Here is an 18,787-nt window from a genome sequence, read left to right on the forward strand (position 1 = left end):
CCATCAGCCCACAATGTTGTGCCAATCATGTAACCTACTCTAGAAACTGCCTGGAATTTCCCTAGCGCAGAGCCCTTTATTTTTCTAAGCTCCATATACCTATCTAAGAAGCTCTTAAAAGACCCTATTGTATCCGCTTCCACCGCAGCTGCTGGCAGTGCATTCCACGCATCCACCACTTTCTGTGTGAAAATTTTACTCCTGTCATCCCTTCAGTACTTATTTTCACGCACCTTAAAACTATCCCCCTCATGTTAGCCATTTCAGCCCTGGGAAAAAGCCTCTGGCTATCCACACAATCAATGCCATTCATCATCTTATACACCTCTATCAGGTCACTTTTCATCCTCCGTCACTCCAAGAAGAAAACAAGTTCACTCAACCTGTTCTCATAAAGTACGCCCGCCAATCCATGCAACATCCTTGTAAGTCTCCTCTGCACTCTCTCTATAGTATCCACATCCTTCCTGTAGTGAGGTGACCAGAGCTGAACACAACACTGTAATTTGGGGTTTGACCAAGGTCTTATATAGTTGTAACATTACTTCATGGCTCTTGAACGCTATCCCACTGTTGATGAAGGCCAACACACCATGCACATTCTTAACAACACTGTCAACCTGTGCAGCAGCTTTGAGTGTCCTATGGACACAGATCCCAAGATCTCTCAGATCGTCCACACTGCCAAGAGTCTTACCATTAATATTATATTCTGTCTTCAAAATCTGTTGGAATGGGAATAAGTTGTAAAGGGTGGCAACTTGGAAATCTCAACTTTTGTGACAGGCAGAGGGAAAGTGTAACCATACACACACATTAATGAAGTGTTTGGTTTGATGTGTCTACCTATCAGAAATGCAAAGACTATTCAGCCTGGTCCATTGTTCAATTAGTTCATGATGGACCACTCACTATGAGACCTGGACTAATGATTTATACCCCAAGTTTCAATCTCATCACAAAAGCCTGGGAATTTAATGATATTTAACCAAAGGGTCAGGATTTTTTGATTTTCAAAGCTATTCTCAGCAAGGTTAACCATGACATTGTCAAATTATCTTAATATTTGAAATATAAACAGAAAATGCTGGAAGCACTTAGTTCAGGTGGCAGCTGTGGTAAGAGGCACAGAGTTCTTAAAGATCTATCTGATCTATGCATGAGAGATCTTAAAGATCTACTCGATTCACTGTTGACCTTCAACAAAAGAAATTGCTGCTCCTTCTTCGTCTGGCCCATGCATAATTCTGCGATCACAGTGACCACCATCTGAAATGCCTGGCTGGCAAGCCTTTGAGCTGGATCAATAACTGTTATTCTAATACATAATGTGTATTATGCACATGGTACATTGATACATATGTGATATTCTGAAACATAATAAGAAACAATTCTGGCAAGCCTATAGGCATGAACAAGCAGCAGATCTCAAATTTCAAATTTATTTCAAAGTATGGAGACTATATACAACCTTGAGATTCATTTTCTTGCAGACACCCACAAAACAAAGAAACACAATTGAATCCATGAAAAACCGCACCCAGTAAAGGCCACCAAGCATCCAATGTACAAAAGAGGACAAATCACACAAATAGTTTTAAAAAATGTAAACAAGTAACACATAGACATGAGCGACAGAGTCCGAGTCCAACACTGTGGAGTTCATTCAGCGCTGAGGCACAAATGGATAATGCTCAGAATCTGCAGGGAGTTGATGTTTCGGGTTGACAATCTTCTATTACAACTGAGAATTGTTACAAATGTCAGGATGCAGAGGAAGAAGGGAGAAGGAGAGAACACAAGGAAAGTCTGTGATAAAGTGGAAGACAGGTCTCAGCATGACATAGGCCAGTCAAACTCATCTTCTAAAGAGTGGTCTAGGACCTGAAAAGATATTTCTATTTTTCTTTCCACGGGTGATCTTACATGGTTTACTGAATGTTTTCACACTTCCTAGTGTTATTTCAGATTTCCACTGTCTGCTGTTTATTCTTGCTCAACCTAATGAAATACTCCACATGAGCATCTGGGCAGTATGCTGTTATGAATTTGAGTGAGCCGCATAGAGACTGGAGCCGTAGATGTAACATGCCTTTATTCAGCACAGCAAGGAATCACACAAATGAGGTATGATGGAAGAGTCTCCTAAAACTTCTTCCCAAGCTCAAAGTACGTAGTACATTTTATATTTCTTAAGAAAAAAGGTAACAGTAAGTGATTGGATACAATTTCTATAGGTACAATTGCACAGTTATTTCAATATTTTGGGTAGAGACAAATGGTTTAATCAATTTACATACACCATAAGAGCATTAGATCATTCTGCCCATCGAGTCTGCTCCACCATTTGATGTGATGTCATGTTTGAATTTAGGGAAGATTCGATGTTCAATCTCTGAATCTAGCCAAGACTTTCAAACATTGCGAGGACCTTTTTTTGAATTATTTTCAAAACCTTTGATTTGCTGTTAAAGCACAGATGATGACTAATAATTTTTTTCCTTTTTTTCTTTACTAATCAGCTTCAGTCTTGGTAGTGGGTTAGATTTTTTATATAATAAAATTGCTATTTTTCAATGTTATGAATTAATTAATCTGTATGAATATAGGGTAAAGAGTCTTTATATGTGATTTAGTATAATGTATTGATATATTTTTTTCTTATACTCTGCATTCTTATATGTAAATTAATAAAAATATTGGAATGGGAAAACTCAGGGAGGCTTTGAGGAAAGACTATTTCCATTGGTCAAGTAATTAGAGTACAAAAATTGATAATGATCACAAAGACACAAAGAAAGTTGTTGTTAAATTTTATTTTGTGCAAAAGCTCAACAGGAATTGCAAGGCTCCACCAGAAGGAGTAGCAGAAACATGAGGTTGGACAGCTCTTCCAGGGAGCTACCGTGCGTATGAGCAGCTGAATGACCCTCGTACTTCAGAATTTTATGATTCTTAGTTATATTTGCATTGGCTAAAGTGTGTCCTCAGTCATACTTCAAAATGGACTCATGCCAATGGCCTTGAACAAGGTACAGTACAAATTCACTAGGATGAAAATGAACAAAGGTTTCAACTGTATGAATAACTTAAATAAACTTGGCTTGTGGTTTCTTAAATTTAGTATCTAATATAATTTGTTTGTATGCGCTGTGTCATATGACATGGGCAATCATGGTCTTTCCATGACCATGATTATTTTTGGCAAATTTTTCTACAGAAGTGGTTTGGCATTGCCTTCTCAGTCCTGCCAAAGGGTTTCAGCCTGAAACATCAACAGTACTTTTTCCATAGATGCTGCCTGGCCTGCTCAGTTCCTCCAGCATTCTGTGTGTGTTGCTCAGAATTCCAACATCTGCAGATTTTCTCTTGTTTGCCATTGCCTTCTTCTGGTCAGTGTCTTTACAAGACTGATGAACTCTGGCCATTATCAATGCTCTTCGGAGACTGTCTGCCTGGTGTCAGTGGTCCCATAACCAGGACTTGTGAAATGCACCAGCTGCTCATCCGACCATCCACCACCTGCTCCCATGGCTTCATGTGACCCTGATCAGGGCTAAGCAGGTGCTACACCTTGCCCAAGGGTGACCTGCAAGCTAGTGGAGGGAGAGAGTGCCTTACATCTCCTTTGGTAGAGATGTATCGACAGCTCACCATCCCTATTATAGTTAAAGTACTTAGAACTATGAACAAAGTAGATGTAAAGAAACTATTTTCTGTCACAGGGGATCCCAAAGTCACAATCTTAAAATCAGTGTGGCTACAAATGGTGCATGTCACAGGGCTGTAGGCAATATATGAACAGAGATGCAGGACAAAGGACAGGATATAGAGGAATGGGGAAAACTGGGCAGTGTTCAGATTGTGAGATGCCATATAAATCAATGGTGTGCACTCAGCTTTTCAGTGCCATTGACTCTGATCTAAAGAGTTATTTTAATATATCCACATTTACTGATAATACAAAACTGGATGGGAAAATGAGCTGGTGGGATGCAATCATAAGCAGAGAAGAAGACTGTCATAGCATTCAATTGTTTAAGTGACTGAAGAAGAAGAAAGATAGTGTATAATTTGGGAACGTGTGTGTTTGCTTACTTCAACAGGAAGAGTGGAAAAGAGGTGTGTTTTTTCAACATACAATGTCTGATTGGGAAGGCAATAAAGTTTACCAACCTTCATTACAAGGGAGTTGGAATTGAAAGGTAAAGGAAACAAGTAAACAGCCCCTTCTGAGACTTTTCCTGGAATTGTTCCAGTTTTGATCTCAGTGCCTCAGGTAAGATGGACTTGAACACAGCAAATATCTCTAAATTGATTCCAGGAATAAAGAAAGACAGAATAAGCATTACCTTTTATTATAAACACAAAAGATTCTGCAGATGCTCGAATTTTTGAGCAAAACACTCGAAATGCTGGTGGAACTCAGCAAGTCAGGCAGCATCTGTGGAAAGGAATAAGCAACGTTCCTGGCCAAGATGAAGGGTCTTGAACGGAAACATCAGCCATTCATTCTTTGTGTGTTTTGCCTTTGATTATCCTGATTATGATCCACATATAGATTTTAAAGTTTGCAATGTAGCTTGTTATGCACATTACTTTTACCTACATATCAGTGCTTAGTAGTCTCAAATTCTGCAATAACCACATGTTAAATTCAACTGATTGTTTATGACTTTCTTCAACTTGCTGAACAATAGATTTATTGTGTATCTCTAATGTAAGAAAATGTCCAAGGAATGTCACAGGAATGTAAATCAGACACAAATGTGCATGAAAGCAAAAGACAAGATGTTGGAGGAACTCAATGGGTCAAGCAACATCTATGAATGAACTTAGCAGAGTCTTTTTTTCTGCTCCAGATTACAGCAACTGCAATCTCTCGTGCCTCCAAAAAATTACATTAAACCATGTTAACAAAAATAAGGAAAGGTGACTAAAATCTTGGTCAAGCAATTAGGTTTTGATACAAGGAGTGAGAGGTGGAGACAGAAATGTTTATTAAGGCCATTTCAGGGCTTGGAGTCTATACATCTAGGCCTACGTTTAGCACTTGTGAGCAAATTAACCAGGAGTATCCAATATGCCAAAGCTACAGGAAAAGAGTTTTAGAGGCTCATTAGATAGGACGATGTTATAGAAATAGATAGCAGCAAGACGATGGAAGATGAATGTTCAAAATGACATTAGGACAGGTACAATATAAATACTGGGATCCATTATATAGCTACAGTAGTTCATATGGGAACCAGCCACCTTTTTGGAATTCACATTTTCCATTTGGGATATTGACAGCACTAATTCCTGTCAGAAAAACATCAAAGCTCAAATAAGAAAGAAAATAATTGACAGGTTAACAAGTTACAGGAGGACTGTTAGAAGCTGTACATTTGCGGACAAAAGCTAAAGTCAATGTGTGCAGATAACATTGTTTTAACAAATATATTCTTTCGTACAAAGTGCATTTCATTATGTCAGTGACCCAAATCCAGCTAACTACACAAACATTTGTGATCACTACATAAGCCTCTAGCTGTAGACATTAGTGCCCTTTATTGTAGAATGGGAAGAATTGTGTAAAGGAAAAGTGACTATACCGCGGAAGGAAACATCAAACCATCCCAAGTATTTGAAGGGCATCTGCTTACTGTCAAGGATCCAGCCTCCCCACGTCTTTAGGGAATACTTGGCAAATGTGGCGAGGAAAATGTGCTGCCTAAACCCTGGACAAAGATTCTTCAGATGCTGGAAATCTTCACACACACAAATGCTGAAGCAACTCAACACGTACTCAAGGGATTCTGCAAATGCTGGAAATCCAGTGTAACACGCACAAAACACTGGAGGAACTCAACAGGTCAGGCAGCATTAATGGATGTAAGGTCTCGCCCGAAATGGCATAGACGCTGCCCGACTTGCCGATTTCCTCCGGCATTTTCAGTGCCTATCCATGGAGGGGAATAAACAATCGATCTTTTCGGGTGTGCATGCAGCAGAAGAGATTCTGCAGACGCTGGAAACATTGAGCAACGCGCACGTTACTCTGCAATGCCACATCAGTGTTGAGATTCTTTCCGTGAACGTGTCCGCCCACTCTTGGGTGGCGGTGAAATAGTCAGCGCGCTGAGCCTGGAGGGTTAACTGGGAAAAGAGATGCGATCAATCCCGTTGTTGGGTAACTGTTTCTGTCAATGATTTACATTCCAATGTTTTACCCAGTTTGGGTGGGGGAAGGGAAGGGCAGATTACGAAAGACAGATGACACGGGTTGTGGGTGAGGGTGGTCTTTGCATATAGTTGCAGAGAGGGAACTATCAGTTCGAAAGAATTTCTCAAAGCGTTTTATTCACGTCTGGATTAAAGGTAAACTTTTGATTAGAATCTGAGCGCTTGTTGAGATTTATACTACACGGTAAATGTGACCTGACTTTGGTATTTACCAGGGCACCGTCAGCGGTTTGAATCAGGCCCTTTGCAATGGCCGGGAGGGTTTGCTTCATTAACGTGTAATGCATGTATGTGACTCCTCTCCTTAGGGAGCCCGCGGACGATGCTGCGGTGTACGATCCCCGCGCTTCTGGCAGCACTGATTTCCATTTCCAGTTGCTCCGCCAGGTCTGACTGCATAGTGGACAACTTCCACGTGAAGGAAAACTTCAACCAGACCCGGGTAAGTCCGTGTCTCGGCGAGCCCGGGGTGAGCAGGAGACTCGGCGATGACCTCCAGCCCTAATCGCCCTCCCCTTACTCTCTCGCAGTACACGGGAAAATGGTACGCCTTCGCAAAGAAAGATCCCGAGGGTCTGTTCCTCGAGAGGGACATTCACGCCGACTTCAAGATCGAAAATAGGACCATGATTGCCAAAGCGACCGGTCGGGTCACTTTACTGCCGTGAGTGTTTGCAACACAGCCTTTACTCAGCCCCAAATCCCGATCCCACACTAGGTTCTGTGCCGACTACCTACTTTGCTCTCTTTCTCACTCATGAACTTTTCTAGGGATTGGATTGTGTGCGCCGAAATGATGGGGACCTTCAACAACACGGCCAACTCTGCCAAATTCAAACTGAAGTACTGGGGAGCAGCCGAGTACCTCCAGAAAGGCAGTGAGTAACCGGTGTCGGATGGAGATTGGGGGTGGGGGAGAGAGACCACACCACGACCCAGTGTAAGGCAAACTGGAACCCAGGACCAGTATGTGAAACATACCAGAATTGATTGTGGTTCAGTGCCAAGCATAAAGCACAGGACAATACCATAGCAGACAGCACAATAGCAATCAAGATTGAGATTTTCTGAGATTTAGGGTATTACACCTGAGTGTGTTTTGTTGAGAAGCCAGATAGCTACAGGAAAGAAGCTTTGGAGATGATGTGCAGTCCTGGTGTGTAGAGTCTCCCTGATTGTAATTTGGTGAAGAGGTGACTGCCAGGGTGGGAGGGAGTCAGCAGTAGAATTTTTGGCTCTTTTCTTCGCTCTGGTGATGAACAGGTTTTTTATTGTTGGTAGCTGGCAGCCAATGATCTCCGCTGAGTGGACCACTCGCTGTAACCTGGACCTGGAGAGGGTGGAGGTGGTGGGAAACCAAATGGTGATAGTGGTGGTCACAACACTCAATAAAGACTGAATAAAAATTCATCAGGATACGCCCTGAGATGTTGAGTTTCCTAAGCTGGTGTAGGAAGAACAGTCTCTGTTGGTCTTTCCTAGTGACGTGCTGGTCCCACTTCAATTGGTAATGGTAGTCTCCAAGAATTTGAATGACTCAAACACAGACACAGCCTGACCATTAATTTGAGGGGAGGGGGAGGCAGATAGGGTTTTTATTTTGGCAGAAGTCAGTCCACATTTTCACTGTCTTGATTGTATTAAGCTCAAAGTTATTAAGAGCACACCATGCTACAAAACTGTCTACCACTGACAGCACATCACATCATTATTAGAGATGAGAGCAATTACAGTCGTATCATCCATGAACTTTAGGGTCTTAATGGATTTGTCTGTAGAAGTCCAGTCATTTGTATACAGTAAGAACAGGAGGGAGAGCTCTCCCTGGGGAGAGCTGTGCTTATAGACATTGGATCAGACAAATAGGAGCCCAGCCTTACATACTGCTTCCTTCCTGTCAGGAAGGTTGTATTCCACTGACAGTTGACTAGCTGGATCAGCTTGCTGTAGAGCAACTCTGGAACAATAATGTTGAAGGTGGAGCTAAAATCCACAAAACAAGATCCTCACATAGGTGTTGGGGGTGTCCAAATGTAATGAAGGCATCCTCAAGGAGCAATTTCCTCTACAAGCAAACTGTGGTGGGTCAAGAAGGGGGACCAGTAATGGACTTAAGGTAGGCCAACATCAGACGCACAAAGATTTTCATAACTATTGAAGTCAGAGTGATTGGCCTTTTATCATTAAGTCCAGTGACCTTGTCTTTCCTGGGAAATGGATCAACTGTGGCCACTTTAAGGCTGTCTCGAACTCTACATGTTTGCAGGGAGTTAGGAAATCCTGCACTTAAATTCATAGACTTGTGCAGCACATGAACAGACCCTTCATCCCAATGAATCCCTGCTCACCTCCCTACCTGGGCTAATCCTATTTGCCTGTATTTGGTCCATACCTTTGTAACTGTCCAAACCTCCTAAATGTATCTGTCTCTAACACTTCTGCAGCAGCTAGATCCATGCACCCACCACTCTCTGTGTGAAAAAGTTGTCTCTCTGGTTCCTTTTAAATTTTTCCCCTCTCATTCTAAACCTATGCTCTCTTGTTTCAAACTGCTCCACTCTAGGGGAAAGACTTCAGCTATTCATCTTAGCTGTGCTCCTCATAATTTTATTACCTTCTATAATGTCACTCCTCAAACTTCAGTACTCCCGGGAAGAAAGCCTTAGCCTATCCAGCCTCTCCTTACAACCCAAGCCCATCAGTCCCAGTAACATCCTCATAAATTTTTATCTATGCTCTAGAGTTGAATGACAGGCTCTAAAAGTAATCTGGGAAATTATAGGCCAGTAAGTTTGACGTCTGTAATAGGTAAATTATTGGAAGGAGTACTAAGGGAAAGGATCTACAAGTATTTTGGATAGACAGGGACTTATTAGGGAAAGTCAACGTGGCTTTGTTAGGTCATGTTTAACAAATCTATATTAGAGTTTTTCAAGGAGGTTACCAGGAAAGTGGATGAAGGGAAGGCAGTGGATGTTGTCTACATGGACTTGAGTAAGGCCTTTGACAAGGTCACGCATGGGAGGTTAGGAAGTTTCAGTCGCTAGGTATACATGGTGAGGTAATGAACTGGATTAGACATTGGCTCAATGGAAGAAGCCAGAGAGTGGTAGTGGAGGATTGCTTCTCTGCGTGGAGGCCTGTTACTAGTGGTGTGCCACAGGGATCAGTGCTGGGTCCATTGTTATTTGTCATCTATATCAATGATCTGGATGATAATGTGGTACATTGGATCAGCAAATTTGCTGATGATACAAAGATTGGAGGTGTAGTGGACAGTGAGGAAGGTTTTCAAAGCTTACAGAGGAATTTGGACCAGCTGGAAAAATGGGCTGAAAAATGGCAGATGGAGTTTAATACAGACAAGTGTGAGGTATTGCACATTGGAAGGACAAACCAAGGTAGAACATACAAGGTAAATGGTAGGGCACTGAGGAGTGCAGTAGAACAGAGGGATCTGGGAATACAGATACAAAAATTCCATAAAAGTGGCGTCACAGGTAGATAGGGTCGTAAAGAGAGCTTTTGGTACATTGACCTTTATAAATCAAAGTATTGAATATAAGAGTTGAAGTGTTATGGTGAGGTTGTATAAGGCATTGCTGAGGCCGAATTTGGAGTATTGTGTGCAGTTTTGGTCACCAGAATACAGGAAGGATATTAATAAGGTTGAAAGAGTGCAGAGAAGGTTTACAGGGATGTTGCCGGGACTTGAGAAACTGAATTACTGAGAAAGGTTGAATAGGTTAGGACTTTACTCCTTGGAGCGTAGAAGAATGAGGGGAGATTTGATTGAGGTATATAAAATTGTGATGGGTATAGATAGAGTGAATGCAAGCAGGCTTTTTCCACTGGGGCTAGGGGAGAAAAAAAGCAGAGGACATGGGTTGAGGGTGAAGGGGGAAAAGTTTAAAGGGAACATTAGAGGGGGCTTCTTCACACAGAGAGTGGTGGGAGTGTGGAATGAGCTGCCAGATGGAGTGGTAAATGCAGGCTCACTTTTAACATTTAAGAAAAACTTGGACAGGTACATGGATGAGAGGTGTATGGAGGGATATGGACCAGGTGCAGGTCAGTGGGACTAGGCAGAAAAATGGTTCGGCACAGCCAAGAAGGGCCAAAAGGCCTGTTTCTGTGCTGTAATGTTCTATGGTTCTATGACAGCCAGGCCAGCCAGAACTCTTTGCATGTAGTTCTGGCAATATGCCATAAACCAGCAGCTAAAATTTTATAAGTATTCATTTATTATTGTCACATGTACTGAAATTCAGTGATAAACATTTGTTTTTTGATAAGTACGAAAAGATGGACTCTTGACCTCACAATCTACATCATTATGATCTTGCATCTTATTGTTTGCTTGCATTGCACTTTCTTTGTAACTGTTACACCTTAGTCTGCATTCTGTTATTTCACCTTGTTCTACTTCAGTGTACTGCGTAATGATCTGATGTGTATGAACAGTATGCAAGACAAGCTTTTCACTGTATCTCTGTAGATAAGGTAACAATAAACTTATTCCAATTGTTGCACGCCATCCAGTCAGATTGTGTAATACGTGCATCAAAGCAGTAAAAAGAAACAGAGAATGCAGAATATTGTGTTGTAGATCTATATACTCTGTAGAAAAAGTGAAGTGCAGGTAGAATAAGGTGTAAGTGGACCACAATGAGCTAAATTGGGAGATCATGTCAGCAGATGAAAGGACCATTCAAGAGTCTGACAACAGTGGGATAGACTCCATCTTAAGTCTGGTGGTTCCTCCTCTCAAACCTTTCCTCCTGCCTGAAGGGAGAGGGGTGGGTACGGTTTTTGATTATGTTAGCTTTCCAAGGCAGAAGTGTAGGCAGTAGCAATGGAGAGAGGGCTAGTTTGTGTGACAAATTGAGCTGTGTTCACAACTCTCTGTAACTCCTTGTGGTCTTGGATAGAGCAGTTGTCATATCAGTCCGTGAACACATCTGAATAGGATGCTTTCTGTGGTGCATCTGTGAGAATTGGTAAGAGTCGTCAGGCACACACTGGTCTCCTAATGCAAAAGCAACATCGGTGTGCTTTCTTTATCTTAATGTTGTCAGACCAGGACAAATTGCTGGTGATATTTACAATAGTAACTTTTGTCTTCATTTTAGACCATCTCAGTGTTCTAAATAATAGCATAAAGCATAAAACATTTTCAACTCCTGGCAGAACAGTAAACTCAAATTGGTCAAACCAATTAGACCATAAGGTAAAGAGTTCCACAGATTCATCACTCTTGCTAAAGAAATTCCTCCTCATCTCTGTTCTAAAAGGACACCCCTCTATTCTGAGGCTATATCCTCTGGTCTTAGACTCACCCACCATAGGAAACATCCTCCACATCCACTCTATCAAGGCCTTTCACCATTTGATAGGTTTCAATGAGGTCACCGCTCATTCTTCTGAATTCTAATGAATACGGGCCCGGAGCCATTAAATGCTTTTTATATGACAAGCCATTCAATCCTGGAATCATTTTCGTGAACCTTCTTTGAACCGTTTCCAGTGTCAGCACATCCTTTCTAAGATAATGGGCCCAAAACTGCTCATAATACTTCAAGCCTTGACATTACATCCTTGCTTTTATATTCTAGTCCTCTTGAGATTAATATTAGCATTGCATTTGCTTTCCTCACCACAAACTCAACCTGCAAATTAGCCTTTAGGGAATGTTGCACAAGGACTCCCAAGTCTCTTTGTGCCTCAGATTTTTGAATTTTCTTTCCACTTAGAAAATACTCTACCCTTCTATTTCTTCTACCAAAGTGCATGGCCATACACTTCCCAACACTTTATTCCATCTGGCGCTTTTATTCCCCATTCTCCTAATCTGTCTAAGCCCTTTTGTAGCTTCTCTACTTCCTCAAAACAGCCTGCCCATCCACCTATCTTCAAATCATCAAACTTTGCAAGAAAGGCATCTATTCCATCGTCCAGGAATATAGACAGGGAGGAGGAGATTTTACTTGATTTCAGGGCGTAGAATGCAGAAGGACATGGAACATCCCAAACCAAGATATTACAAATCATTTATCTTGACCTGAATCTACCCACCTCCCTCTAAAGATTCTGCCTGACCCATTGAAGTCCTACAACATTTGGTAGTTGCTTCAGATTCCAGTATCTGCAGTGTCTTGAGTCTCTATAGTGTTTATGTTTCCTTGCTTTCTTTCCTGACATCTTACATTTTACTTCTGTTTCAATTTTTTTGGTTCGAGCAAAGAAAGGAATATTTACGTAAATTTATGTGGGTAGATCAGTTAGGGAGGTGGAAATAGCGTTCCCTCATCAATGTTTGCAATGGAAAATTTATCCTATTGCAGACGGAATGGGTTCTTGAATAAGCAGTTGTGTGTATGGAGTGGTGGACTTCTGAGGGTTATGCTCTGCTGGTAGTCCATGACCAAGCAAAGTAACTGGTCTAGTTCTGTAGTCTTTAGTTTGTAAAGCAGAATCATGCAGATGGTGCACAATTAGCAACAGGCTTTATATAAGTAGAAGCTTATAACTTAATGAAAAAAAATCACAAGGACATTCATCTTGATTGGAGGAGCAAATAAGATTACAGAGATTTGAAGGAGTGAGATCAAGAGAAATTTGAAAACGAGATTGAGAATCTTATAACTAAGATCGGGATGCAGTGATGGCCAAGAAGCACGAGGATCATGGTTAAACAGCATTTGGTACATTTAAGGCATGTACATTAAAATTTGAATGAGTTTATGTTCATGAAGAACAATAGAAAGGATACTGGGCATAGTTAACCATTGTTTGAATGGAATCAACTTCTCTTGGGTTATGTGATTGTTCATTGGGATACAGAATACATTGGAATCTTTCTACCTTTCAGTTGATGATCACTGGATTATTGACACAGATTATGATAATTATGCCATTACGTATACATGCCGAAGGCTGTATGAAAATAGGACATGTGCGGACAGCTATTCATTCGTCTTCTCACGCAGACCAGAAGGACTGACCACTGAATCACAGCGCATTGTCAGAAAATGGCAGGAACATCTCTGCCTGGCATTCAAATACAAGCGCGTTCCTCAAACAGGTAAATGAATGAAAATCATTACACAGTGTGCCACTGGGAGTGCATAATAATATTATTTTTGTGGGGATTTTCATGTGGAATATTTGCATAGAATTCTGATATAGATGTCTCTTTAACATTAAGAAGTTTTCTGGTGAGATCACTGACCCCTAATGGCTTCCTGTTACACCATATTTTACTACAAACCCTTCCCGTTTGTAATTGTAAGATTGTCACCTGTGATGGTGCTATAACATCCATATCAGTTTTGGGCGCCACCTAATGGGGTAAATTTTTCTCTCCAACCTTCAGGGACTTGATCACTCGCGCCTTGGAAGACACTTACAAATCCAGTACCTCTGTCTCACAACAGGAAAATGGCAACCATTGCACCAACTTTGTTCTTCCTTACCTCCCCCAGACAATCCTCCCACTTCCATTGGCTCCACATTAGTTTCTCACTGATTTGCTCAGTCTTCCTTTCATGTGCTTATTCTCCTTATTTTAATGAGAAGATTTTTATCTAATCTCAGCGGTAGCATTGCACGTCCTTTCTCCAGCCATCACTTACTTTTTATCTCCTGTACTGCCTGATCACTTGACTTCTAGTTAACTCCAGTCTTCAAATGAAATCTACGTGAACTGAAATGACTCTGTCTATTCTATTTTCCAGCCCCTATATATATATATGGAGTCTGCTACAGCCTACTAACCCTTTGTCCTTAACCAGAGGCCTGTTCCAAGTCACTCAAGCTCCAGAGCTTTCTTCTCAACGCTAGCAAACTTATGGAAAATCTCCTTCCTTAATACATCCCAAATTAGGCTTTTTTTTTGAAAGGTTTTCAAACAATTGGATAATCTCCATAGTGCTAAAAGACTCTTGAATTCCCCACTGCTGCCTTGTTCTAGGAATTCCAATGGAACTGTGACCCACAGTCCTTTTCTATTTGGCCTTTAGATACTTTCTGAAACAATTTAAATAGAGTACCGGTAGTTACAAATGTGGTGTACTATTACACGTTGCATCTGCAAAGCAAACAGCATTACGATGGACCCCACGCACCCCTCATACAAACTCTTCTCCCTCCTGCCATCTGGGAAAAGGCACCAAAGCATTCGGGCTCTCTCGACCAGACTATGTAACAGTTTCTTCCCCCAGGTCATCAGTCTCCTCAATACCCAGAGCCTGGACTGACAACAACTTACTGCCCTCTACTGTGCATATTGTCTTGTTTATTGTTTATTGTAATGCCTGCACTGTTTTGTGCACTTTATGCAGTCCTGGGTAGGTCTGTAGTCTAGTGTAGTTTTTTTCTGTGTTGTTTTTATGTAGTTCAGAGTAGTTTTTGTACTGTTTCTTGTAGCACCATGGTCCTGAAAAATGTTGTCTCATTTTTACTGTGTACTGTACCAGCAGTTATGGTCGAAATGACAATAAAAAGTGACTTGACTTGACTTAAAAAGTAACAGAACATAGAGCACTGCAACACAGTACAGGTCCTTTGGCCTACAATGTTGTGCCAAACTTTTAACCTACTCCAAGATCAGTCTAACCCTTCCCTTTCACAAAGTAATACGGTGAATTCAGGAAAGAAATTCTCTGGAGCATGACAAATGTAGCCCTACCCTTGTCTTTTTCTCTCTGGCATTGTTTCTGACTGTCTGGAGATATGAATGGGTGATGTTGTTGCTTGTTCCTTTAGCACTATTGTTCAAAGATTCACTTTACAATGAAATTTGTTTGCAGAAGCAAATACAGTTGAGGTAGTGTCCTGAAATCACAGTACCAAAATACATATTGTATTTATTCCATGATTATTTTACATTTTGCTAAATTCTGAAACTGAAGTGTGGTATCTAAAAAAAATGCGAGATATTTTTGAGATGAAATTCTTTCCTTTCAATAAAAACTCGGTACTTGTTGACAGCATTTCTGATAATTAAGTTCCTTTCATCACATTTCTGGTGAAAACTGTCTGTCGAACTTTGCAGCGATGTAGTTCCACCCCCTGGTGGCACTGTACGTCAGCTGGTATTGTAGAGAATCTCTCTTGCTCCACAAACTCAGTATCACTGATTCCTAAATTGGTGTTTACTTTAAGTAAAACAGAAAATGTTGGAAATACTCAGTATCCATGGTAGGAAAAGGAAATGGAAGGTCTATGATCTGAATAGTAACTTACTCTTTCCACAGATGCAGCCTGACCTGCTGAGTATTTACAACATTGTCTGTTTTGATGTTAGATTTCCTACACCTGCAGGCTTTGATTTATCATTTCTGTTGTTCTAGTTAATTATAAATGATATTAAATCAAGCATATACCAGTTAGTTTAACAAGTATGAATCTGAAATAGGCATTGAATAATGTCTGTCTTGACCCAATTAACCCCACTTAACTTAAAAACATTTCACCTCAAAATGCATAATAGCTCTTGAATCCCCTTAAATAGGGCATTGGGAAGTGAACAATAATGGGGCCAATTTTCTATTGACCCTGAAATTGCAAGCTTCCTTAACCTTTGACATTGGATGCAATCTTGCACAACATGCTATACATCATGATCCAGTGCAGGGCAATTTCTACCATAGAATGGCTTTGACAATTGGTGAAGTCCTATTTCTCAGCTTTGCAGCTGATACATTTTATTTTTTAAACTGAATGATTGTGAACATCTATGGCAGGGGTTTCCAAACTTTTTAATGCCATGAATGCCTACCAATAACCAAGAGGTTTGTAGACCTCCAAGTTGGGAACCCCTGATCTACAATGTGTTAGATTAACATGTAGAATTTTTATTTTTATTATAGTTTAACTTACCTAGGCTTGCATGTATCTTTACATAATCATTTATATACAAGTAATTGCTCAGTGAATATTCCAGTAATTATGGTACAGTTCCTTCTGCATTTTTCTAGAAGTTTGTCAGTAGCAGATGTCACTCCACTTGAATCAGTCTATTTCATAGGGTAATTGTTATCATTGGAATGTCTTGCTATCTGTAGTCTTCAAGTTTAAGTTTAATTGTAATTCATCCATACACATGAATACAGCCAAATGAAACAGAGTTTCTCTGGGGCACAGGTGAAAAACTTAGTACCAACAGTCACACAGCAGAAGGCACAAGTAGCACAAATAATTATGATAGCAGAAAAACATAAGGTCACAAATAAAAATAATAATACACCCTGAGTTCCTCAGTGTGGTGGCCTGTAGGTTGATGGTGCATGAGGTGTTAGCCTGGAGCCACATTTCTGCAAGAGCAAGCGTGCAGCAGTTCTCATCACATGCTACTGCAGCCATGGGTGGATGTATTCCAGCTTGTTTTCCACTGAGCAAACACTGGAGGGCAGCACCAACAGGAGGGGCCAGCCTCAATCCAACAAGGACTCCAGCCTCTCTGCTCTCCCCCACACCACCTCTGGTGTCACCTCACCTAGGCAGCTGCTACAGGCAGCCCTGTGGCTTGAGAGCCTGCTCCATGCGGCAACCAAGGCCACGCCGCTCCTCTGCTGTCAGGCTCGCAAACGAACCAGTGAATTGGAATTGCATCATTCTACGTTACCGCAATCACATGAAAAACGTCAAAGACAAGCATTTGCACCACCTGTTAGACTGCGCACTGCCTCCATGGCAGTGTAGCAGTGTACACCACAAGTCCTGCTCCACTACTGTGGAGCAATTCGATAGTGGGGTTGACTTGGAGTACTTGATGTTCAGTGTCTTTCGATCATAATGAAAAGGTAAAGGAAGAATAACTGCACCCTTGATTGGACCCAGAGAGGTTTTTGCAATTGAGCGTCCTGCCATCTTAGTAGTCTTGAGTATGAAATGGCCATAATTGTTTTATTTCTTTGTTCTCTCAGCTCTTCTTCCATTGTACTTTCTTTATTCTTGTAAAACTTAATAATATTGGCATAGGCAACAAGTTTTATGCCTCGTTCTTGACTTACAAAAAAATTCTAGACCTCAATATCACCAAGATCCAACAAATGTTCACAAACATTCAAAAAACATCAAGGAGGTGTATGAAAAAAATCAAACTAAAAAAAATCAGATTATTCCAAAAAACTAAGATTGGAAACAAAACACATACTTAATAATTAAATACATTTACATTGACCAAAATAAATCAAATAAAGAGATCTCCTTAAGCACTAATAGAGTTCTGCTACAAGAAAGAAGCATCCATCATCAAGGACCCCATGCTGTCTTCTTGCTTCTACCGTCTGGCAGGAGGTACAGGAGCCTTAGGTCCCAAACCATCAGGTTAAAGAACAATTATTATGCTACAACCATCAGACTCCTAAACTAGCATGAATAACTTCACTCACCTCAACACTGAACTTTCTCCACAACATATAAACACACTTTCAAGGACTCAACAACTAGTGTTCTCAGTAATATTTATTTATGTATTATTTACATGATTTGTCTTTTTGCACATTGGTTGTTTGTCAGTCGTGGTTATTTATACTCTTTAAATAAATTGTATTTCTGTAATTGCCTGCAAGAAAATGAATCTCAAGGTGACATATACATAGTTCGATAAATTCACTTTGAAATTTGACTTTAAAACTTTTATGGAGAAGTACAGCCACATTTCATTGAAGCTACAGTGCACAGGTGAAAGAATTGCTCTGATGTATTAAAAATGTCAGACATGTGTATATAATCATTGCTTTAAATCTCACACACAGTGGAACGGGTAAAATATATTCTTCAAGCACTGGGAGATTCCCACCTGCAATTGAACTAACAATTGCAATATCTATAGTTTCCTGGCTGAACAATGATTAGAGAGGAAGCAAAGAATTAGGCTTCAATAACGGAGTTTAATTTGTTTTATTTTCGGTACTCTACAAGGTTTATTTTCATAAACCATGTCTGTTGGAATGAAATGGAAATGTCAGTCATACTGTTTATAAAACGCAAACTCAAGGAAATCTGCAGATGTTGGAAATTCAAGCAACACACACAAAATGCTGGTAAAACGCAGCAGGCCAGACAGCATCTATAGGAAGAAGCACAGTCGACGTTTTGGCCGGGACCACTTCTTCCTATAGATGCTGCCCGACCTGCTGCGTTCCATCAACATTTTGTGTGTGTTGCTTCAGTCATACTGTTAGTGTCTTTTAAGTATTCTGTTAATCTCTTAAGTTTTTTTCCAATTCTGATATTACTATCATTTTTTTTAAGAATAAGCCATTCTAATCCATTGATGTTCATGCTACAGATGGTTGAAGTTATAGTTTCAGTATCTAAATGATGTAATTTTGTTTCTTGTGCAGGTTCATGCCCATAGATCCACTGGAATAATGCCACCTTGGCAATGTTCATGGCTGTAAGGATTGGTCTGGAGCACTACACGTGGATCAGGTTCAGTCACAATGTCAATATACTGTATTTTTCTAAGCCTAACATTTTAAGTGCAAGTGGATTTCCAGTCATGCATTGCTTTTTATTATATATCAAATAAAGTTACGGCAAACGCTTG

General features: G+C 40.6%; 1 protein-coding gene across 2 annotated transcripts; it reads left to right on the forward strand.

Moving 5' to 3' along the window:
• The first annotated feature begins 6,019 nt into the window (after positions 1-6,019).
• rbp4 (retinol binding protein 4, plasma) lies at positions 6,020-18,785 on the forward strand. 2 transcript variants are annotated; one of them, XM_073027468.1, is made up of 6 exons: positions 6,020-6,175; positions 6,537-6,670; positions 6,759-6,892; positions 7,000-7,106; positions 13,100-13,312; positions 18,582-18,785. In XM_073027468.1, exons 1-6 carry the CDS (start codon positions 6,154-6,156, stop codon positions 18,593-18,595), a joined length of 624 nt encoding a protein of 207 aa, XP_072883569.1. In that variant the 5' UTR covers positions 6,020-6,153; the 3' UTR covers positions 18,596-18,785. The 2 variants fall into 2 exon arrangements, with proteins under 2 accessions (XP_072883569.1, XP_072883570.1); XM_073027469.1 differs by lacking the exon at positions 6,020-6,175 and adding an exon at positions 6,207-6,363.
• The last annotated feature ends 2 nt before the right edge of the window (positions 18,786-18,787 follow it).

This window comes from Hemitrygon akajei, chromosome 23 (genome assembly GCF_048418815.1).
Source record: "Hemitrygon akajei chromosome 23, sHemAka1.3, whole genome shotgun sequence".
Classification (NCBI taxonomy): Eukaryota; Metazoa; Chordata; class Chondrichthyes; order Myliobatiformes; family Dasyatidae; genus Hemitrygon; species Hemitrygon akajei.